At 38.4% G+C, this 24330-nt stretch overlaps 2 protein-coding genes across 4 annotated transcripts in view; one reads left to right on the forward strand and one right to left on the reverse strand.

The window, feature by feature from the left end:
• The window catches only part of srgap2 (SLIT-ROBO Rho GTPase activating protein 2), an 82812-nt gene extending 64571 nt beyond the window's left edge, over nucleotides 1-18241 (reverse strand). For all 3 annotated transcript variants that reach the window (XM_043252031.1, XM_043252029.1, XM_043252032.1), the window contains exons 1-2: nucleotides 18135-18241; nucleotides 17005-17456 (exon numbers count right to left, since the gene is read on the reverse strand). In XM_043252031.1, coding sequence (XP_043107966.1) covers nucleotides 17005-17071 — 67 coding nt within the window. In that variant the 5' untranslated portion in view covers nucleotides 17072-17456; nucleotides 18135-18241. The remainder of the gene's footprint in view (nucleotides 1-17004; nucleotides 17457-18134) is intronic.
• Nucleotides 18242-19418: 1177 nt separating this feature from the next.
• Nucleotides 19419-23881, forward strand: fam72a (family with sequence similarity 72 member A). The gene is made up of 5 exons (XM_043252961.1): nucleotides 19419-19575; nucleotides 19910-20104; nucleotides 20208-20285; nucleotides 21042-21166; nucleotides 22198-23881. Exons 2-5 carry the CDS (start codon nucleotides 19959-19961, stop codon nucleotides 22290-22292), a joined length of 444 nt encoding a protein of 147 aa, XP_043108896.1. The 5' UTR covers nucleotides 19419-19575; nucleotides 19910-19958; the 3' UTR covers nucleotides 22293-23881.
• The last annotated feature ends 449 nt before the right edge of the window (nucleotides 23882-24330 follow it).

Genomic DNA, 24330 nt, shown 5'->3' on the forward strand with positions numbered 1-24330 from the left:
TATTGCAATAATACAGATGCAAATTGCAGAATTTTCATAGAACCAAAAGATCATATCTCTGCACAAACCATGTCAGTTTATAGTGCAAGATTCAGGGAAATAACCATCTGCAATGAAAACTGTGAGCTGTAGTTCAAGCACATTGAGCTATATAAGGAGAAATTAATCTCCCCCTTGGGTTTAATCAGGGGTGGGTTGAGTTGCAAGCAAGAGAAAACTGAACAGCCATTTGTGCCTGCAGCAGGAGGCATGATTATATTTGACAGACTGAGAGAATCAATCTGGCAATAACACAGATGATGAGAACCACAGTGACGTCTGGATACCCAGACCACTTCCTAATGTTACGCGGTGCTCAAAACTGTGACTAAAACGTTCTCAAAAGTGACAAAGAAAATACAAATGGAAGACAATATTTGAAATCTATTATGCCATAATCTACTCACTCTGAAGTCATCCTAGGTGTATTTGACTTTTAGACAAACGCAGTCAGTGTTTTTAAAAAAAAGTAACTTACAAACTCACTCTCGCACCCACGCATCAACTTATGTGCGCATATAGTCGTTGCTGGAAGTCAGCGATTTAGGTTAGAATTTATTCCAAAAGCCCATCAATCTGCTTTAGAGGATATATGATAACCCCCCGGAGGTGTATAGGTTAGTTTTACAAAACAGTACTTGCAGATATATTTAAGGCGCTCCAAAATAATGGCCACTATCCAAACTTCATTTTTAAAAAACTGACTGTGTTCATCTAGAAAAAGAAAATCATATACATGTAGGATAGCTTTGGGAGTAAAATATGGCATCATTTTAACTTTTGGTTGAACTATTCCTTTAAATCAGCAAAAGCTAGCTAGAGTTCATAAAATACTATTAACTAAAATGCTTATAAACAACTATCTTCTATAATCTGGCAGGTTAAAAAAAAATAACTTGGCTCCTAAAGGTTTGTCTTTCAATGGTAAGGAAAAAAATTTCAATGAGCTCTTAAGAATCTGTACTAAACACTTTGGGGCATTTGACACCTCATAATGTCAAACAGAATAATCAGATTTACAAACGCTAAATATCTCCAGATCTCCAGATGATGGCAAAAGGCAATTTAGAGAACTGCAAAACCTGATTAGCCTGCTGTGATTATGGTAATTATGGTAATGCTGAAATGTTTACTTGTGAATAAGCACTGTTAATATGAGAATTTAACATTTTGGACAAATTGTAGAGCGGTTGCATTGTTAGCCTTTGCTGAAGCAAGCAAGAATCAACTGAAGATATGAGCTAAACAACAATTTACAATTTATTTGTACACAGTGTTAAGTTTCCAGAGGCAGATGCCCAACTGTGTATTGCTTAAAAGATCCCTTGAGATGCGTTTGACTTCCAAAGCCCCCTCAGCTAAGGAAAACTCAGTCCACAGCATCTCAAGGTCAGAAAGCTTAGCTTCAATTCCCAGAGATTGGCAATGAGGCATTCAGTTTTGCATTGGAGAACCAGCATGTGTCAGTATAGCATTTGACCTCTAATCAAGCTGAAAAGTGTACAATGAGACCAAAACGATCTCCTGAGCGTCAGTCGACTCTACATTCATCCATTTCAAGACGGTTTATGTGGAAGATGGGAGTGGTGGGAGAGGATTAATGAGGACCCCTGTGTTGCAGAAGCAGGATATTGGATCCGCAGGAGGGATCTTGCGAGACTGTCTGAGGTGGGCCAGTCGAATGTAAAAAGAGGGAATGAATCTGCTTTCCTTTATACAAACTTAATAGCCTAGAGACTACAAACATGTGATGGCATTTCACTGAACTACTGAGCCAAAATCAAATTCAAGATGTCATCGCTTTAACAGAAAGGTCAGTTGATCTGTTTTTGAAACTAACTACTTATTGTTGCTAGATTGTAAATACATACAAGCCCATTCCAGAGCAATGGAGTCAGACTGCCAAATGAGGCAAAGCTTGTGAAGCTGGTGGGGGAAGGAGAACGATCTCAGTATCACATTCATATTCACAGTCTACTGCACATTAGCTGCGGCAAAGCAAATACAGCTCAGACGGTCTGATGTCGGATGCTAGGGTTAGAGCTCTGATCGCTGTTGTGCTGTTCGTCCAAGTGTTCCACAGCAACATGATGCATTAGATTGTTTCTAGCCATTGTAGTGTTGGTGGGGTTGGGGAGGGGTCTCCTGTCTCCATGGTAACGCTGCTGACAGGCTCGGGGGCCGCCGAGAGCAGAGGTCAGTGGCGAGATGCCAGAATCCCCCCAACAGGCGTCATTAAACAATGCAAAGTGGACACAGCGTGAGTCTGGGACTCCAATAGAATGGCCTGCATTGATGCAATGCGTATGTATTCAGCTACTGCGGTCGTAAAAAAAAAAAAAAAAAAAAAAAAAAAAAAAACACAATATCTGTTCCACTGTAAGATACTGAGGGAAGACAATGGCTGTGTTCACAGCCACTCCCTTTCCTTCTTGTGACTAGAGGAACCAGGAGGATGGAGGATCTGGCTCTTCCGAGCTGAACAAATAAGATTGGGCCGCATGACGGATATTCCTGCAGTAGAAGGGTTGTGTTATCAGAGAGGCCTTGAACAGGGCAGTGACGGCCAATCCAAACAAAGCATAAGCTAACCTCTCCATCTTCCTTTCCCCAGTCTCTTCCCACACACCTATCTTCATGGACCTCTACTCTCAGATCTGTTTGTTGCTAAAGCCAAGAGCATAGGCTCCCCTAATAACCGCTGGCTTAGGGTTTCCCCGTACTGGCCAGAGAATGGTGTGGAGGATGAAAGAAACTCAAAGATGTTTGGTGGCTCTTGCTGCCTGCTTTGTGTTTTCTTTATCAGCTGCTTAATTATTGATGTATTTGTCATGCTGCTAAGGGCAAGAGAAAAATGTACTTCCCAGTGAGTAAGAGTGTCCAAACATACACACCAACATATACATAATATTGAGCTTTCTTTAACAACTGATTAGACGTTTCACAGTTTGTCACCTCTAAATGACCCCAAAATAACTGATGATCTTAAATTAGTTCACCTCTGGAATAACAATTTCCAAGATGTTCATGTCTTTCTTTCTTTCTTTCTTTCTTTCTTTCTTTCTTTCTTTCTTTCTTTCTTTCTTTCTTTCTTTCTTTCTTTCTTTCTTTCTTTCTTTCTTTCTTTCTTTCTTTCTTTCTTTCTTTCTTTCTTTCTTTCTTTCTTTCTTTCTTTCTTTCTTTCTTTCTTTCTTTCTTTCTTTCTTTCTTCACAAAGAAATTACATTTGAGTAAAACGGTACAGTATTTTTTTCTGTATGGTGAACTTAAATGGCAGCCAAATTGCAGTTTCAATGCGGTTTCAAAAAGCGCTATTAGAGGCTTATCTACAAAAATCTTGCACCAGTTCTGCAATACACATGGTTTAAAAACTTTGGTTTTCTCCATTTGTGGTTAAAAAGTACACAAAATATAGATCCGATAGTAAAGTAAAATTTATGTTGAATTACCTAATAAACAGTATCCCTGTGACAACACAACGTCTTAAATGTTTTAATTCTTAGCTTAGCACTTAGTCTATGACCTCAGAAAAGCAAACTATTTATTACATTAGTTCTGAAAATAATAACTAAGTCAAGATCTTATCTAACCGCAGATACTGAATCTGGACGTGCACATTTGTCTGTCAGAAGTGTCAATAGCTTTCATGCATGCCTTTTAAAATAAAAGTCTTGCATTAGAAAAATTTTGTTTTTTCATGCTTCTTTGGCCATTTAATCCACAATATCCTATCCAGAACAATCTTGCGACCCATGACCCACCAGTTGAGAAATGCTGATCTACGGTATTTGCTGCAAAATATCTCCAAATCGTGGATGTTCTTCTGGCTCGCTCCATGCTGTTAGCTTGATTACTGGAGTACAGAGCATGTTGCTAGCGCACAATGTCACAACTATAAACAGGAATTGTAAGTCAGATTGGGCCAATTGTCACAAATACTCGATTTAAAAATGTTTTCATTATCAATATCTAACACAAATATTGAATTGGAGCATCCCTAATGTGGAGCCCTATGAAGCTGCATTGAAACTGCGTTGCTACTGAGAACCAGCGACCCCAACCCTTTACCAGCTATCCAACTGATGTAAAAAGGAAGCCACATTGAGTGATGGTAGTAAACAGCGCACAGGACTAATTGTCTGCAAACCATTTGAGCTGTCAAGACTAAATGTGCATTACGACTGAAAGGGTCAATTTTAAACTGCCGGTAGGGTCACCAAAAATGGCAAAAAAAAACACACTGACAACCTTTTCCCTCGCCATGTATGCTAGTAAATATGTCAGACATAGAGAATATATCACATCTTAATGTGCACCTTCAATGTAGTGGAAGAAAAGCGATGTCTGGTGTATACAGGGAAAGATCGTCTATTATTTACCAAAAGACAAGACTGTGAAATCCAATGTTTTTTAATTGCAGAGATGAATGACATATCCCAATATTCTTCATAGTCAAGTGGTGACGGCAGCTATGTGCATATGAAAACAACCCATTCGAACATCACACAAAATATTTCATTGATGCCACATCTGTCTTTAGACAGGCAGTATACAGGCACTGCATGCTTGATATACAACTCCATATACATTGACCCCTATGAAGATACAAGCTACCAATTGTCTGTAACATGTCTGCCGTTTCCTGACTAAATAATGTTTGCTTCAAAATGGCAGGCCGGAAAGGAGAATGCTGCTCTCCCAGCATGTATTCATTTTTCTGGACAACCTTTAAATGTTCGTTTTATCTGAAGAACATTAAAGGGAGACTGGAAACTCATCCAACCAGGAAGCTGTTTGATGTCGCTCAGCTCAAACGCTACAACTGTATCTGAACTCTCGAGCTACAGTCAGCAGTCTCTTTCTCTCTCTGCAAAAGACACAAAACTATGGCAGATCTTTTCTAAGTCAACTCCCTAACTGTCACGGAACTTCATAGTGAGCATTTTGATCACCAAAAAAAGGTTTGAAAAAGAGCAAACGCCACCTTAGGTCATCAGCCCTCAAAGTAGCTCAGAAATGTGAATATTTAACACAAAATGTTTAATATCTAAAATAATAACAATATATAAATAAATAAATACACTTTCTTCAACCCCCAATCTTGCAACAAAGCACAAAGAGCTACGCTGAAATAAAGTTACGCTAATCATATCATATGAAACATGTTTATGGCTATTAATCTATCCATCCAACAAAAGGGCTCTGTGCTTCTTCACATGATTATGTTACAATGATGGGTTCAGAGAGACTTGAGGGTGACACATTATCGTGCCATAAATTATACATTGAGCTCCTGAGAAATACCTTACAGTTATTGTGTGACTAAATCATACAGCGCTATAAGATTTTCTGTCCTTTCAGCATTCCAGTGTGGGGTCAGATTGCCGGGCCTCCTTAGTGTCAAGAGTAATTACCTCCCACTCCAATGGGGCCTTTGTAAAGTGACAGGGTAAAAGCAGACTCGCGAGGAGAAAGAGGGAAATACAGGGAAAGACAGAGACGGAGCACATGTTTACATCTGTGGAGCGGCAGAGTAAGCACATGTGAGATTTTTTGGGTGCCTTGAGTTGATTCTGAATAGACTTAACATAAGCACATGCGCTTACGAGTTTACGTCTGAGTGACCAGTGTATGCCTATAATGTTTTCGAGGCGTGAAAAAAAAGATGCAAATAGAAACATGCTTGTGATCTGAAAACATAACCAGGAAGCACTGGGCATGAGGAAACGAAGGATAGATGACTGCATGCAGAAGAGTGGGTTTGCTCGATCATCACGCAAGTGTCACGTATCACCTTTGAAGTGTTTAATGATGCCTTCAAGTCATGTCAGAATGATCAAATTTAATCACGTTGTGGATGAAAGGTTTCAGCTGGCACTCAAAGTACCAGAAAGCATCCACGAGAAGCCGGCATATGAAGACGAGAGGCTGGAAACATCTCACTAAACTACCACTTAGAGGAAAAACTGTAGAGGCCCACAGCTTGCCAGCAGACTTGCATTTGATCATTGACCACACTGGCATTTGTGACTGTTTCATGGTGAGAGTGCTGTGGTCAGGGAGTGCGGTATTTACGGACTGCTTAACTGTGAACTATTCTGCCTAGTAAAACAGCAGCGACAATAATTGACATGTCATAATGTCAATAATTCAGATTAGTGCATTTGAGTGCATCTGAAAGCACAAGAAGCTCTGTACATCCAATAAATAACAGGCAGCATATGCCAGTTAACACACACACACACACATTTACACAATTTTATTGAAATCAACAAATCACTTGTAATTGTTTATGTGCACTTCTGAGTGTGACTGCAGTGTTCGAAAAGTGTTCAAATATTTGGTCGATAAATACAAGTTAGTGAAGTATAACGTGGCCCTGTTACCCGGAAAGAGCAAATTTGCTAAAGTGAAACTGCATAGTTGATACTTTAAATCTATATTTCTACCTTACCTGACCCCTAAAATGATTTTGAATGGTTAAAGCAATATTTGACTTAAATAAAACCAGTTCACTTAGATGTTACCCCATAATGCTCATTTTAGGCCACCTGATACCGAACAAGCTGTTGCATTTCTAGTACATTATTTTAATGCTTGTTTGCAGCAGAACATGTTTGTACACGTATGGTTTCATAACCCGTCATTTTCTTGTAACTGTACGCACACTTAGCAGTTACACCATGCAAACTTTGTACTACACAGGAATATTTCAAGACGCCTCAGAAAATGCAAACCAAACCACAGCTCTGGGCAAAACAGTTCTAGAGTAATGAAATGATAAACATTGGGAGCACACCTTGGAGTTTCAAAAGACACATCTGATGTATCGCGATTTAATTATCTCTGGTTGTACATTAATTGAAACAGACGCGCAGGCGATGTATGAGCTGGAGAGAGGGAACAAACATGTACCGGCACATAGTGGGGCTGTGCGAAGACTTCAAAGGAGCGCAGCCTCCGCCAACCTTTAAAATAAGCCCCTAAATTATTATGTAAGCAGCAATATTGTGCAAAACAGGCCGTGCATGAAGCAAAGGAATGAGAGTCTCAGGTTTGGCTCTCATTATGGAGTCATGTGCAGGGTAAGCGGACATCTGGTTTGAGTAAAACAAAGCCAGAGCCTTAAAAGCCTACGGCGGGCTGAGATCCGCCTGTCCCGACTCACAGGAACCTCCAAGGGTTGCTCATCAAGGGTATGTGGGTAATCCAAAACACACAATTCTGGTTTCAGTGCATGTGTCCATTCAATGGCTCCGTCCACAGCTTGCGTGCAAATTATGAAGCTAATGTGTATTTATTTTTCTTTTCTGCCAAGTGCACACAACAAGACTGAAGTCTGCAAGTAGCCTGCAACTGGTCTGGGGCAGGTAATACAACTGTCAAGATTCCATCATGAAGAAAAGCCTAAATAATTAAATTCTTGAAATTAAAACCTTATGTACTTCAGTATACATGTGTATTACTTTTATGAAATGAAAACAAACAAACATACATACAATATAAAAAATAAATAAATAAAAATAATAATAATAAATATATATATATATATATAAAAAATAGTAAAAGTATACATACATACAAAAATTAAATGTATCTGAAAAAACAAGGAAAAACATATTATTGTGAAATAACAATATAAAATGTAATTTATTCCTGTGATGCAAAGCTACATTTTCAACATCATTACTCCAGTCTTCAGAGTCACATGATCATTCTAATACGCTGATTTATATTTTAGTGCTGGAAACTTGTGCTGCTTGTGATTTTTCTTTTATAATAAATCAGCATATACCCATGTTTATATACATATTTTTTATATACATATTAAAAAAAAGTTTTCAATCATTTAAATAATTTTTTACATTTAAAATTTTTTTACAGGACATAAATGTCTTTTTTTTTTTTTTTTTTAACTTATTTGTTTTTCATATATATTATTCATTTCCCCTACCTTATGGAACTAAATAAAGAAAAGTACACAAGCTAATGACCTTCTGCCTGTAATATGTGTTAAAGCCGTTTGCGGATCTGAAAAGGCACGCAGGTAGAAAAGTGTACATGTGTAATGACGGGCATACCGTAGCGTAGTTACATTATGTTAAAGTTCAAAGCAAGCCCGGGCTGATGTGCAGGAGGAGTTTGTCTCTTTGAGCCTACGCTCACATGGTGCGTACAGAAAGAAATCAAAATGAAAAACACTTTGATACATTGCAACACCTAAAATGGCTCCAAGTCATTTGTGCTAGCACATCAGAATACAGATGAGGCGTAAGCTTGGCTCTCCTCTCCCCCAGCATCAGATCAGTGCAAACCTGAGCATGTTTGTGGATGGGGGAACAAAGAGAGACCACATATTAAGAGAAAAACAAAGAGCAGTGATGAATTGCTTCATTAAAAAAGCATTAGTAGATGTGTGACCCAGTCAGACAAGCCGTGTCCCTGCTGCATGGCTCATGGCAACAGTGCGGTGTAGTACCTAGTTTCCAATGCTGAATATCCTGCTGATATCTTATACCTGATGACTGTATTCTGTGGGGCGGATTTGGACTAATCACTAGGCCTGTATCTTTGCCAATATTCTTCATTTACAGCCAAAAAGAGCTTGTCTGTTAGCAGTTATACAGTAATCTTGTCTGTTAGCAGTAGGAATACAGGGTATTTTGGCAGAGATATATAAAGATAAATCCAAATCCAAAAAACCCTACCACCACACACAAAGAAAATGGAAAACAGCAATTAAATGCATACAATTTTATATTATATATATATATGAATATGAGAAAATAAAAAGACACATAAAACAAAGTAAATGCATAGATAAATAAGAAAAAAATCAACTGATTTATTTAAACTGATCTGCATCCCATCCACTAAGCATCCACAAGCGTACAGACTCCCCATTAAGGCAACTTCTTAATTTTGAATAATGAATTAAAAGCAACTGAATAGCTATATCATAAAAACGGTTCAGTCTCAAATAAAATGTGAATGATGTAAAAGTCATCTGGTCCAAGGTAAAGAACAATGAGATAAAGCTTACATTTTGAGGAAAAGGTATTCAACTTGTCAGACTTTTGCGAGTTGACGGGAAAATAGATACCTATAAAAGTTTTGGTCTGGAGGAAAACCATGTCTGTGGTACACTGAGATGAAGGGAAAGTTTAATTATACTGAAGAGAGACACACCTAAATATCATTCTTATGTCCATAAATTCACAAAAGATGAAGGTGGATGTCTTGTTTTTGGCAGCCAATGTTTTTTCCAGTCTACAGCACAAAGCAATAGTCAAAAACAAGACATTTGAGGGTGTCTGAATGCTAAGTGTGGACGGAAGATCTTATATCAATCTTCACACAATCCCGCAATTCTGTATTCTTCGCTAACTCCATTTCACAGCTAGACACTGTTTAAACAATTAACTATAAACCAAGGTGGATTAAACCAGTATCCAGCTGGATGTCAAGTAAGGAAGTGAGCCAGAAAGCCACGTAGCGGTCAGTAACTGTAATCAAGAACCGGTCTAACAGAGGCAGGAAACAAAGCAGGCCTTAACACAAAGAAAAAATCTGTTTCCTTTCCTTACCCAGGAGACTTCTCAGACATCCAATACCTCAGTTTCAATTGTTTTTCATTTAGGCTGGGTTTATTTAGAGGAACTGCTGCCCTTTATTCTTTATTTATTGACTTTTAAATTGAGGATATGAATACGATTTTGTTGATGTGTAAGGCTTTTTATAGCTCCTTGCTTATTTTGTGCATTTCTGAACCTTTCTACATTTTGGATCCTATTTACAAGGAATATAAAAGCCGAGACATGTGGATATGCGAGATAGATTATAATTATTACACAGGCAATATAGCCTGTGGTCTCTCATGAAACTGTCTCTAGAATAAAGTGTGCCATATGGAAATTAATACAAAGCAGAAAACAACATACCGAAGTGTGTGGTCAACCGTGCGTTAACATGTCATGTGTTTGCAATTATTAAAAGTCTGGTTAAAAGGGGAAGGGGGAGGAAAACACCAAAAACCAATGTGTCATATTTCATTCTGACTGACAAACTTCATTTCAGGGGTTGCGAGAAAAAGTAGGAGTGAGCAGGCCAAGAAGAAAAGAACAATAGAAGAACAGAGACCCGCTTTGGTCCTGCAGGTCTACACAATGCTCTTATTGTTAGTCCAGAACCACAGCAGATCTGGAAAGAAAGGAGAAGAAGAAAGAAAAGACACCAGTCCTCTCTAAAGACTGTGATCCTGACTCATGTTGCACATTCCTACAGGTCCGTTGCCGTGCTAGATGTGGACCCCGTTCTCACAGCGGCCGAGCTTAAACGAGCGGAGGAACTGAAACATCCTTTGGGCAAAACAGAGCAGAAAATGCTTCCTCATTTTCTCAACTTCTTTTCTCGGAGATACTCCAAAGAGTGATTATGTTGACAAGGTGCGACGTGATGAGCTGGCATTAGAATTTTGCATAGCAAACAAGCTGATGGAGGAATGCGTTCGTTGGCAGTATGCAAATATCAGCATAAATACCACTAGATTCATTCAAAACCGAGTCACTCTTTAAGCCGACAAAGAGCTAAAGACAGTCATCTTAAAGACACAGTTCACCTCAAAAAATCTTAAATCTGTCATGATTTACTTAGTTGCTTTCTGTCATTTTTTTTTTTTTAAGTGTTCAAAATATTATTTTTTCTATAATTAAATTGACTGGGAATCAACAAAGGGTTGGCGATCTGCCAATTTTATATCTTGATCGATATTGCCGATGTCTAAGATTCACTTTTTACCTTTAATGTCCTTGTAATAATAATGAAACTACAGCAATGACTGCCTATTAGATGACTGTGGCTGGTCACATTAAGTCTCTACCATGTGCCTTTTACGTATTTGATGCATTAAAAAAAACCCTCTAACTCTTTAGTTTCAGTTTGATTTGTGTTTAATGCCGTTCCATCACGCCTCTCCTAAACCTATCCAATCGATCTGTACACACACTACAAGACAGAGCTAAACATAAATGAGGTATGCACATAAATTCAAAAGTATATGTAAAAATATGTATAGAATGTCTGTCTTGGTGAGTATTTACATAGACACACATCAGTCATGTCTTAATTTAACAAACAATCGGGGGAAAAAAACAGATGCGTGTCAGTATAATAGACGTGCGTTTTGTCTCAAAACCCAATGCAAATACCTGCAACTGTTTTTTCATTAATATTAATCAGACAACAAACTACAGAAAATCACTTACTGTTCTTGTCTGAATCACTTAACTTAAGAATAAATATACCTTTTATACATCTATCATTTCTACAGTGATGCAGTGTTTTAAAGTTTAATTCAGGCTTCAAAGACTATTTTGGTAGTTTAATGCAATACTGTTTTTAAATTGTTCAAATAGATAGCCTTATTCATAGATGTGTTCCCATCTGGATATAATCAATATTACATCTCAAAACTGGGAAGATTGGGTTTTTGTGTGATAAGTTATTTTTGTAAGAAACTAACTAAAAAAAAAAAAACAAACAAGCACAATAACTAAATGAACTGTATTCCCAAACATTCTTATTAGTGCTGTGCAGGAAATACACAAGAAAAAGAGTCATATGAATTTCAAAATAAATTATGGTAAATTATTATTTTTTTTGTTTGTTTGTTTTTAGCGAGCTGTTCCTTTGAAGTTGAAGTGTGCAATCTTTGTCTGGGCTTCCTTTAGTTTTCAAAAAGGGCACACTACACTCTCATTTGCAAACAGAATTGCAAAAACAACGTATAGTGTCTGGACTTCTTTATCAAGCAATTTGTACTTCTATTTGGTGTCGCTAGTGGTGCAACAATTTCACTTTAATGCAACAATTCTAACGTTTGCAAATGCCTAATTTAATTGAGCTTGTGGAAATCCAACATCCTCAAAGGAGGAACTAATGGAAAACAGCCATGTCGGTGACAAGCAATCCATAATTGGCACTTGTTAAAAGGTAAGCCTCTTCCTGACTGCCATCCTCCAATCAGGACAGCCGAAACATTAGGGAGTACATCCAAAGCATGCACTCTGACCCCTTGCATTTGATCCCCTCTTTAAATTTAAAAACTAAAGTTAGACTAAACCAAAGAGTAAATGCCCCAGGTCTTAAAAGTTAACGTCGCCAATGTGATCTCCTGCCATGCAGAATGCAAAAGTCCACTAAAACCAAAAAAGTGGATAGAAGACAGAATGTCAATGGTTTTCCACTTTGCAGGCTCTCTCCAACCCTCCCCCACACCTTCCCTTGGATGAACGCCGGGAAAGTGCTTGATGACTTTACCGTGCCTGTTTGAAGGTCTTCTGGACTTCAGGACATTTAACGCAGACTGACAGAGAAATCACATTATTTAGTCCAGCGTTACCCATCAGGGAGATGAGCCACGAAAATGAGCACGTGTGCATGAATCGCATGCTTGCTAATACATAAAGAAATGAAAAGGAAGTATGGATATAGCCGGTCCCTGAGCATGCCTGTAAGTGGAAACAGGTTCACGAGGGCAGTTAAACAGAGCAAGCACCTTCCCTTGATCTTCATCTGCATGTTTCTGATCCAGTCTTGCAGTTTTTACATTCAGATTGGGATTCACCTGGTGTTCATTTGTTGAGAAGCGCAGCGGAAAACTAATTAGAGGGGAACAGAAATTCGATACAGCCATTTTCATTTCCACAGTAAATTATGCTGATGCAGTGCAAACAGTTTAATGAGAGTTTTAAGGGGTGCGATTTCGGTCCCATTCCTTCCTATTCTATGTCAGGTAACAGTTTGTGCATCTAACCATGTGCATCCAGCGAGATCAAGCATCTGTTGTCAATTATGGCCTTTCTGTTACATTCACGGAGATTACGCTCCGTCTGTCCATTGGTGGACCGAGGGAACCGAAAATTTCTCCTGCATCTAAAAGGAAAGAGGCTCCAGTACTTAACAGATGTTGAAAACATAGCTGATTCATTGGTTACTACAGAGCTCCCAATGTTTAAAAACTCAGAAATGAGCCAGATCAACAAGGCATCCCGATTACAGAAGAGACCTTCACCCTGATCCAGGTCAGCTCCCTCAGGGCTGGTCCTCTGACAGGATGTCCAAAAATCGGGGGTGAGTTTCCAATTCAGAAGCACACAATAGCAACAATGCATGTGTGTTGTGCACTGTCTCCCCCTCTTTCCTCTCTTCTTCTTCCTTAAACAAACATCCTTCCTGGGGAAGATTATTTCAGATCAAGTCAGCATTTCCACATAAAGTACATTTACATACTGTATTCTAGCTCCGCACTGGGCGCACCATCCATTCCACAGACTCATTAAGCGTTAAAGTGGAGCGACTTGGCCGGAGCGGGAGCCACGGATCAATGCTGGCCTGTTCTAATTGAGGCACGCTCGTTATGGGAAGGGTATTAAAAAGGACAAGAAGAGATTAGTGGAAACGTAACGATTCGTTGCAGCTGCAGCGCGGGTAAACAAAGGCTGATGCAGAGCCGTAAACCTAAATGACTTTCTCATCATCGACCTCGCAGATTAACTGAACATATTGGAATGGGTTGGAAGAGGTGCTGCTGCTTTCCAAAAGCCGACAAAAGACATAACCTTTGGCGTGATCACTAGGGAACAATGCCGTTTAAAAGCATCCTTCAAAGCAATATCTAAAATATCAGATACCAATTCTTGCAGTGTAGTAATTTAAAAATCTGTATGCTATAAATCAGCTCGGTCTATATAATCGATCGCTAATGTTAACACGTATTCGTGTTGATGTCTCTCATTGGATCTGCCTCTGAATCTTCCAGTTTCCTCGACCAATCAATACCTCACCCTGTCTGCTCCAAATCTCCAGATGTGTAAAAAAAAAATACGAAAACGCTGCTAATGAAACCAAGATTTTTCTCATTCTCATTCCATCTTTTTTTATGCCAGATAGAGACAAATAACAGCTGCTCGGGTTGTGGAGACTTTACTATTTCGCTTGTCAGCAGAAACGCATGCTGTTGCAGTATTAGAAATGCACAGTCAAAGAGTGAGATAGAGAACAAAGACGATGAAATCAAGAGCAACAATCTGCCTTGAAACTGGACGAACGCAGACATTACTGACATGCAAATGCAAGGAACCCTGTTGAAATATGTTGAGAGGGAAAATGTTAGCAGGCTTTCGCACCCTCCCCCCAAAAAAACAGCATCAACAGCTTCAAACAGAATTCAACAGTGACCTACATACATAGGCGTCAAGATACTATTAAAAATCAATTTATCTACAAAAAAACCCCACCTGACCTAATCTATTTTGCACTATACGGTTTCTCTGCCATCTATAAATTACAGGAACTAATGCCGTATGAATGAAGGAAATGTCCATGCTTAAACCTTCATTAAATCAATCTGTCCAAACACTTTTGGTTCTCTTTCTATTGTTAAACAAACATCAGGCACCGCAAATAAAGAGGGGCAAAGAATCTAGCCTTTTTTATTACCAATGCCAATTAGAGCAGTCAATCATTTTGTTTTCCCACAGCTTCAGAAAGCTCTTATATGCATAGTCAATTTTCAATTGCCTGACAAGCTCACGTCCCATGTCTGAGGGATTATAGCTACATTATCCAATCCTTGCAACCAGCTGTGGTGAAAAACAGCTGTACATTTCCCGCCAATCCTTGGAAACGTCAAGCGCGCTCTTCCCTCTCCTTCAGTTCTTTCAGGTAAGAGAAGCTCTCTTACCTGAGCCTTGGAGTTAAGTCCTTTGTGAAAAATCTGAATGGAGAATCTAAAAAAATCTGAAGTATTGAGATTTGCAAACAAGTGTCAGAATGAATGACCACGCATTCGCTGGATTTTAATAGTTTAAGATACCAGAACCATAAAATAAAAAAAAAAACAATAAAATTGAAAAACTGTATGTTTCAAATCAAGCTGATGTTAATCAATGATAATCCAGTTAGAACTGCACGCCGCTTTGATGTGTCTCTCTCTCTCTCTGACTTCTTCAGTTTCAGATTTTCTCCTCATGTCTGGTTGCCTCAGCACAGAAATGGATCACCAAGCAATTACTGCTTCCTCTTCTGCCACTAATTCATAACAGATTATTTAGCCAAATCAGCGATGTTTCACTAGGCATGGCTGCTTTCGAAATCTAGGCCATTTTTCAGCGTGAGCCCTTGCAATTCCTGAGAGAAAAAAAAAATCATGCTTATTATTGTTTCTTTCCAGAACCTGTCAGCTCGAGATTATTGAGCAAACTGATCTACAAGCTTTTTTTTTTCCAGGCATGGTAGAGTAATAGGGATTTGCTTGTGGGGGAGGCAGGGGGTTCAAATTGGCAAAAGAAAGTGATATGACAGCATCCAGAGAGAGAAGCTGGAGGAGGAACAATAGTTTAAAATGAATATCAGGTTTATGGATTCACATTTATTTTATAAATATCCTTTTGGGAGGGGGAAATCACTATTTTAAAATACCCATTTCCTTAAGTATATGGGTAGTTGACGTATCAATGTGACGTGGAGTGATAACAAAAATGTAATTAAAAAAAAAAAAAAAACTCTAAACATTGAAGATAAACCTTTCTCGTTCTATTTGTAACTGTAAGAACGAAGATACAAATAACATTAGAAAAATGTATGTTATGTTTAATGTCACGCCATAGGACACAGTCCAATTTTTATTTGTCAACTACTCATATGCATGGCTATGGTTTTGCTTTTCCTAGCTGGTTTAAGATGTTCTCCCAGCCTCATTACTTAAACAGCTGTGAAAGCCCTTCTAAAACCACGCTAAGGCACTAGCTAAAACCTAGCCAATTTTAGCCATTTCCAAGCTAAAACTCGGACTTAGACACTCTAAACCATGCTCTGGTTCCGTGTGGCGATACTTATGTGTCACAATGACCTACTTGAATGTAAACTCTCTTAGATGAGAAACTCGCTGGCTCTTATTAATGAAGACTCAGCAGCAACAGGCAAAGGCTGCTCTATTCAAAGCGCCAGCAACCGGGCAAATACACAATAGAGCAGGCACGCACAACGGCGTGATAGGGAGCTTCACTAATGAAGTGAATAATTCAATTCGTCTTTCAATTAATAACAGCTTCGTTTTACTTCATCAGACAGATGTTTCTATGGGAACGGGATCTCTCCGGAGAGACAAAAACGCGCGTTGCGTACACACATCTGTGAGGGCGAAGAAATATGAGCGGTGTATTGTTACAGTTACTTCGCGAAATACTACATTACTACTGCCCTAAAACACCCATAAGCCTCTAAACTCACACTCTGCGCCGTTACCACAGCGTGTATGGATACAACCGATGAGGTTAAAGCCATAACCGAACTGTCACCAAAGCATCACACCTTTACTTCATTCACGCTCAGCGGTGCCAAGCCACAACAGCTTTCGGTCAGATAAAACTCAAAACGGCTTTAAACGTGTCGCCGCGTTTCTGACCTGCTGTAAAACATGTACGTTAACTAAACCGACGCGTTTAAAACAAAATCGATTGATTGAACACACCACCGCACCGGCTCGCACTGAGACACGCAGGGCGAAAGAAAACGCCCTGCCTTGTCTATACGTAACGTTACAACCTACTCAAGCCGACCGAGGGAAACAAAAACAGCACAAATATCGCATAAATAACACAACTCCGTTTTGAATCGTTAAAAAAAACTGGTTAAAAGGTTAGCATGTATTGACAATATCGCTTCTCGCGCATACGTTCATACTTGAGTAACCTATCGCACGTCTATCATTCCGTTAGGACACATTGGCAAATGTGGAGAGGAGCTAGCATTGTTTCTCGCAAAGTCGTATAAATAACCTTGTTTTCGGCTCATGCGACCGCGTTTGAACCGCTTGTGCTCCTGCACGCACGCTGTAACCTATCCAACAACAAAAAACAAAAAACACAATGGCAGCCGTGAAAGAATGCGACGTATTTCACTCACCTTTAACTTGCGTTTCATATTCGGCGATAATCTCCTTGTCCTTTCGGAATTTAGCCGGAGACGTCATGTTGATCAAGTCCTGTCACAGGCGAGAAACACCGCAGAACAAAAGCCTCTTCGCCCGCACTTCGACTACAGATATCCAGTGAATAAGTAGGAACAGAAAGCAGCAGATGGGTATTGTCTCCTGCCGATGATCAATCACGCCGCATTATTAGTCGGAGGTGCCGTTGGCTTCCTAGGTTGAGTATGTCCGTGACAGCGCGCGATGAAATGAAGCCAGGAAGAAGAGTTTCATCCCACCGTTCACTCACACCGGATCCGCGCGACCAGACGAAGCGCCTTCAAAAGTTTCAGCCTTCCTCCGGCGGTCAGACGCGCGAGTGAGGCTAGCGAGGCTTCTCAGCACTGGATGAAGGCATGGATTAGACTACCCAGCATCACACTGCACTCTGCAAACACACACACGCGCGCGCGCGCAGGACAGAGAAAAGTTCATTGGATCAGATTTCTAAAGACTAGTTCCTTCCAGTAAACTTCCTCAAATATTTTCGTTTTGTTTTAAACAGGCGTTCAACCTCGCCAAAGCTCCCCTTCGCGACGTGAACTGACGCGCATTAAATAGCAAAACGCGAAAGATGTTATCCTGACATTTTTAGTAGCTGGCCATGGATAGTAAATCACGTTCTGGTTTTTCTTTGTCATATATTTCACAGGCTTGCAGTGACACTCGCCTAACAATATGGCATCGATTAAACACATACTTTTATCCCAGTATCAATCATTCTGCCATTTATGAGTTTTTTATCTAAGATCATTAACGATACATCTCCGGTATACTGCACGAACGACTAGGTTAAAGAGCACTTTAACACCGCAGCGCGTTTAAATTGAGACTGCGGGGTTGTGAAACGCTAGTCCTAAAATGAAAGAGGCTATGAGCAGCAAGAGGGAGTTTGTCGAGTAACGTGATGTGAAAAGCAGAGAGGCCCCTGGTGACTCTCTGAATAGTTCAGGCAGGGCTTTCCTTAAGGAGATTCCTGCATTTCATCCGGAGGATTGCGGAGCTTTCTCTAATGCCTAATGCGCCCGAATCACGTACTGTTGAACTGAATCGATCAACCACTTACCTTAAAAGGCGATTTCCATGTCTAAAATCGAGGTTCAATTACCAGATTTCTCCCTCAAGACTTTGCTGTTAAGCTATTCTCTGAATTTTCCCAAACTCAAACCCCGCCTATTTTCATGGGAGAGAAAGAACAACCCCTCTCTATTGTCATTGGTTACAGCGCACGAACACGACATGAATCTATCAAATTGCCAAAAGATATATTTCTGAGGGGAATTAATACCGTTTTGTGTCACAAGTTAATTCGGAAGCCTTAGATTTTAAAAACCTGAGTGTATTAAATCACTTTACATATTAACAAACTGTCGTTTTACGGCGTTTCTTTTTTGATTGTTGGTTTGTTTTTTCCCTTGTAATTTATGCCGTCGTTGTGTTCATAATTATAAGTTGAATAAGCATCAAAAATATATATTTTTTTATTTTACACTTTTTTCGACGATGTCTAATTGAATGAATCATTGCGAGTCGGATCTTTTTCGATGAATCGGATGAACCGGTTCACAAACCCGGTCTTACGAATCGATCTGAAGGCTTCATTCACGAATGATTTGTTTTGCTCAAAAGAGGGTGAGAAGAATTTATGCGGTCCTGTGTGAGGAAAAAAACACTTTACATAATTACATACTAGACCAGGAGTCCGTTGAAAGCTTACACCTTGCACCACACCTTTTTAAAGTGCATAGTGAATATTGTATTCTTGTTTTGATTTTCAGTTTACGCCTTAGTTAGAGGACAAACTACTTTTTATATTTTAATATATTTTTAAAACACACAATAACTAAACTGACTCTCTTTGGTGTCTTTTGTAGAGATGGTTTGAGCAAATCAATAGAACATGGAAAAGCTTTTCAGCCAAGATATCCAAATGTAATAATAAATGCTTTTAATGCAAATAATTAGCAAGTTTTAAATAACTGTATTGTATGTATGTAATAAGCTGAATCAAGGCTACAACAAACTAACCTAAAATACACACCATTAAACACATTTAATAATAATATTGAATAAAAATAAACAGCAATATGTAACATATGGTATTTTTGGAACATGTAAGCCACCATAACGGGATGCCAGGGACCACGTTATAATAATTGAATCACTGACCAGTTCCTTAAAACAACTCGTTCGAAAGAACCGACTTGCATAAACGACTCGGACTTCCCCTCCCTAGCGGTTTCGTGGTTTGCGGAAAAGCACTGCAACCAATCATCTAAGGAATCTGAGCTGACCAATCGTGTGTGACATATGCTAATTTGGAACCAATCAGCGTTAGAGATCGGGCTGTTTGAAAATCTTTCAGGAAGTGTACATCCGCTTTGACGCGGACGTAAACAAACGTAGCTTAGCAATCTAAACCCCATTGTGACCATAGAGAGATAGTACCGTAGTGCAATGTGTTTCTCTGCCGCCTAGTTCAAGAACGATCTGATATCCGGTAACAGGTAAGAATGGTTTTGTGGCATGCTTAGTAAAAAAATTCGATCACATTTTAGGTAGCTAGCTAGCTCTCAAATGAGAAAAGGTACAGCTTTTCTTAGTCTCGTCTAACAGACGCGTAAAATGAGCTGGGATAACTGTGACTTACACCCAGAATGTTAGTTTGAAGGGCTTCCACGTTTTTGGGATCAATACACTAAACTTGTGATGCTGCTAACGTAATACAGGTGCAAACAGGCTACAGCTAGCTAAGTTAGCTAGACAGGTGCAGGTCGTCTGTTAAACATCTGCTGCCTTCACTGCAGGTGCTGACTCTTTGTTATCATTTTAAATCGACAGGAACCGGCGTTTTGTCAGGAGCTTTATTTGAGAAGATCTCAACTCAACAATGTCTACTTCAAATTTCAAGAATAAGTGTGTGACGCAAGTTAACTGCATATACTGTGACAGTCTGCTGTGCATGAGGGGAATGAAAGCTGTACTATTGGCTGACACGGAAATAGAGTTGTTCTCAACCGACATACCACCAAACAGGTGAGGTTTCCGTGACCAGATTTCACACACTGTATGTAAACGTGGTCATAATAACCTATATGTTGGATCCCTAATAGTCTGTGTTGTCTGTGTCCCCATTTAGGACAGTTGATTTTGTGGCGAGCTGCTATTCCACTGAAAGCTGCAAATGCAAATTAAGAGACATTGCTTGTTTGAAATGGTAAAGTCTTTATAAATATTACAACTACTGTTTTTTTCTCGTATTGTTTAGGATTTAAAAAGAGCATGGCATTCTAACATTCAGTAATAACAGATATGGTAATGTAAAGTACCTTTCAAAACCTTAGGGTCAGGATTTTTGTAAGGAAATGTATATTTTTCTTCTGCAAAGAATGCATAAAATTGATTAAATGTGACACAGGCATGTATAATGTTATACAAAAGATTTCTATTCCTAATGTTGTTTTTGTTTACTTTCTATAAATAAAATAATGTATCTCTAATGCTACAAAATTAGTCAGTAAAACTGTTTTCAATGTTAATAATAACAACAGGAAGAAGAAGAAAACTTGAATAATCTGAATAATTTTTACAATATTAGAATAATTTCTAGACTACAGTTATGGCTACTGAAAATGTGTCTTTTGTCATCACAAAAACAAATTTCATTTTAATTTCCTTTACAAATTAGAAACATTTATTCTTAAAAGTTGTAATAGTGTTTCACATTATTACAGTTTACCCCTTCCTTCCACATTTTCCCAAACTTAAACGTTTATAATGTAGTTTTATTTGTTCTTTTTTATTTTTATGTGCTTTGCCTCATATTTAGACTAATTTGGGATGAACAGTTTTTTAGGTAATGTCCAGTCCATTGTTAACGCTGAGCCATTTGCTGTTCTGTTTCATTGCGTCTCACAAAGCATTTGAACCAGGTGTTTTTTGTTTGTCTCTCTGGCTCTTTCTGGTCATTCAGTGGGAATGTTGTGGGATATCACGTGGTGGCTCCATGCAAGCCCTGCTTGCTGTCCTGCAACAATGGTCATTTCTGGATGTTCAACAGCGAGGCTGTGTCCACCATCAATAGACTGGACGCAACAGGTTTGGGACATCTGATGCAAAAACACTGTCTATGTCCTCTGCTTATGGTCAGACAGCTTTTGCATAGCATTGTTTCAAAGATGATCTGCTCAGCCATAAAAAAAAAAAAAAGAAAGTTTAATATAGCCAATGTAAATGTTCAAAGAATATATTCTGATACAAAACCTTAAAAATTCTTGTTTTTATTTTGGTCTGCCACACAAAGGCATTTTAAAAAGTGAAAATGTAGACTTACAAACTAATGCATTTCAGTAATCGGGCCCTCCATGGGGTGTGCCAGCCTGTCACCCTCTGAGGAAGTCATAATTACCAATATGCATTAGAGTGCCACTGTAGGCTTTAAATGTTTGTTTTTTTTGTATCTGTGCATTATAATTTTATCATTACTGTTTGAAGCCCAGCCAAAAATCACCTTTATGTATTTCACAATAAAATATGCTACCAAATGATCTTTTAACTGAAACTTCAGTTATAGTTTGGTATAAATTAGGAGCCAATTCTTGTGTATTTTGTGTAAATGAAATTAAGCTGAACCACACACACACTACTGTTAAAAAGTATAGGATCAGTGATGGTTTTTTTTTTTTTTCAGCAAGGATTCATTAAATTGCTAAAAAATGACAGTAAGCAAAATCATTGTTTATAATAAATGCTGTACTTTGCTGTAAAACGAAATTGTTTCCACAAAAATATCAAGCAGCACTTCTATTTTCTATGTTAATAATAAGAAATGTAAAATTTAGCAGCAATTCAGATGATTTCTAATGGATCATGTGATACTGAAGCCTGGAGTAAAGATGCTAAAAAATCATCTTTGCCATCACAGGAATAAATTACATTTTAGTATATATTAAAATAAAATCAGTTCATTTACATTCAAATATTTTACAATTATAGTGTAATTATATTTTTACAATTATAGTGTAATTTCTTTTGTCTAAAATACATGTTAAAATCTTACACGCCTAACTTTTGAATGTTGGTGTAAATCGTATTTCAGGCACAAGTTAATAAGTCCGTCTCCTTCATAGGGCAGAACCTGTTGCTGTGGGGAGATCTTCCAGAACTGGAGGGCAGCGACGACGAGAGCCTGGACAGTCTCTCAGAAGAAGAGTACCTCAGATAGAAATGCACACACGCATCCAAAGGAAGTAGACTCTGACGGTAGCGAACTAATTTCTTTCACTCACACAAGTCTCCGTTTCAAGCACTTTGTCTTGTCTTTAGCTGACTGGAACTAGGCAAAAGAGAGAAAAAAATCTCTTTACCATCCCAGCTTGATTTATGTGCATTTTCTTTCTGCATCCTCTCAGATTAGTTTCAGTATTTCAGAGTGCCACTACCAAAGAGATGTTTCTGTTTTCTTTGCTTTACGGTTGCAGTAGCACAAAACATGATGATTTGATTTAAAGATTTAGGATGTCATCCTCATTTGTCTTTATACAACATTCAAAAATGGATCAGACTGTTTAAGGAGATTTACAGTAGTGTTACTTTGAGGCGTTAATACAGGTTATTTACGGTACTGATGCAGTTTTTGGGATGGATGGATAAATAGATGGATAGATAGATAGATAGATAGAATCTTGTTAAATAAAATACTGGTTCCACAAGTCTAGGTGGTTTTATGGGAGGGAAATGACTAACATTTACCATGTTTTAATGGTTTACCAGTATATTTGTCCATTTCAATCAAGTGTCACATAAAGTCCCCCTGAAGTTTGATATCAATTGGTAAATTTATTCTAAACAAGGCTCGTCCCTGCATAATGTTGTCTTTCATCTGATTCTATTCCGTATTTAGATTTTGCTCTTTTCACGGCTTTGACATTTGAAGTGGCACAAAACGATCGGGCAGCTTTGAGTAGAGTAGGTCTCAGCTCAGTGACATCCGGCATTTCAACAACTTTAATTTAACATTATGGTACTTTGCTTGGCACACCCCTTTCAATTAATGCTGATTCATTAAATAGTAGATAAACATTTTGTACTTTCTGCACTCCGGTTACGTTTCACTGTTTGTCACCAGGGAAATCATGAAAAACTACAGAAATGAGTCCGCACTAGATTACTGTAAATTCTGCATGACACTGTGTGACAAACTGGACAAAGCATTTTTAGGCTTTCAGATTTTTTTCCTTTTTTACAGTGGAGGTAGCAAAATGATTTGCGTCCTCTTCCATTTCTGAAGACATGATGGAGTCATTCAGTAGCTGTTTACCATTTCACTGTGTAATGCTATGGTTTTCACAGATCATTTTTAAATAGAAAAAAAGCGGCTATTATGCCCCGCTGTAAACGTCTTAACGCAACATTTTACGTCATGCTGTATTGAAGGTTGCATTTTCAGTAAAAATAACAGCAGCAAGAGTAAACAACCACTATTGTGATAGCTTTCAGGTGTAGCATTTTTAGCGGTTGGCTCTTTTATGCCTTGAAGCGATCTTTAGTATGCATCTATGACCAAAATAAAATGACGAAAAATATGTTTTGCATTTTAACTTATTAACAGAGGATTTATTTGATTTATCTATGTTTTGAATGTATTTATTAACAGACATGATACTGTATTTATACTGACGTGATTTCATTGGCGACGTGAGGATAAGAAAAAAACATTTGTATACTTTTGATCTGCACTGACAACATGTTGTTGGTTTAAACTTTGGGTTATTTTGTATGCTGAATGTCTTGATATTAAATTTTTAATGTGGATATACGTGTGTACTTTTCCTTTATTCACCAAAGTTCAACACTGTCATTTGTAACCGTTTTAAACGTTAATTCAAACTCTAGTTCAGATGTTAAATGCATGAACTTGAAGCAATCGCCAGCGTTTCTTTGATTCACCTCTGAAAGTGGCTAGAAAGACTGAAAAAGCCTTCAGTGAGACCCACAATTCACCAAAACTTGTTCCTCATCTGCATTTTGGATGACCTAAAGGTGAGTATATTTTCAGCAAATTCAATTTTTGGATAAGCCATTCCTTTAATACTTTTAACCATCATACTGGTAAGTAATGCATTTGAAATGTCAAAATATTTGATCTGTCTTCCATTATAACAGGCCGAAATCCATGCCCATAATCTTCAGTGAGCGAATATGATTGATGCCCATAAAAGGAAGATGTGGTAGTGTTTGGATAATTCTTGGAATCAAACACA

This window comes from Puntigrus tetrazona, chromosome 11, assembly GCF_018831695.1.
Source record: "Puntigrus tetrazona isolate hp1 chromosome 11, ASM1883169v1, whole genome shotgun sequence".
In the NCBI taxonomy this organism is placed as follows: Eukaryota; Metazoa; Chordata; class Actinopteri; order Cypriniformes; family Cyprinidae; genus Puntigrus; species Puntigrus tetrazona.

Coding starts and splice junctions, on each gene's coding strand:
- fam72a (XM_043252961.1), top strand. CDS start 19,959: ATGTCTACTTCAAATTTCAAGAATAAGTGTGTGACGCAAGTTAACTGC. Junction 20,105..20,207: donor ACCGACATACCACCAAACAG/GTGAGGTTTCCG, acceptor GTCCCCATTTAG/GACAGTTGATTTTGTGGCGA. Junction 20,286..21,041: donor GACATTGCTTGTTTGAAATG/GTAAAGTCTTTA, acceptor CTGGTCATTCAG/TGGGAATGTTGTGGGATATC.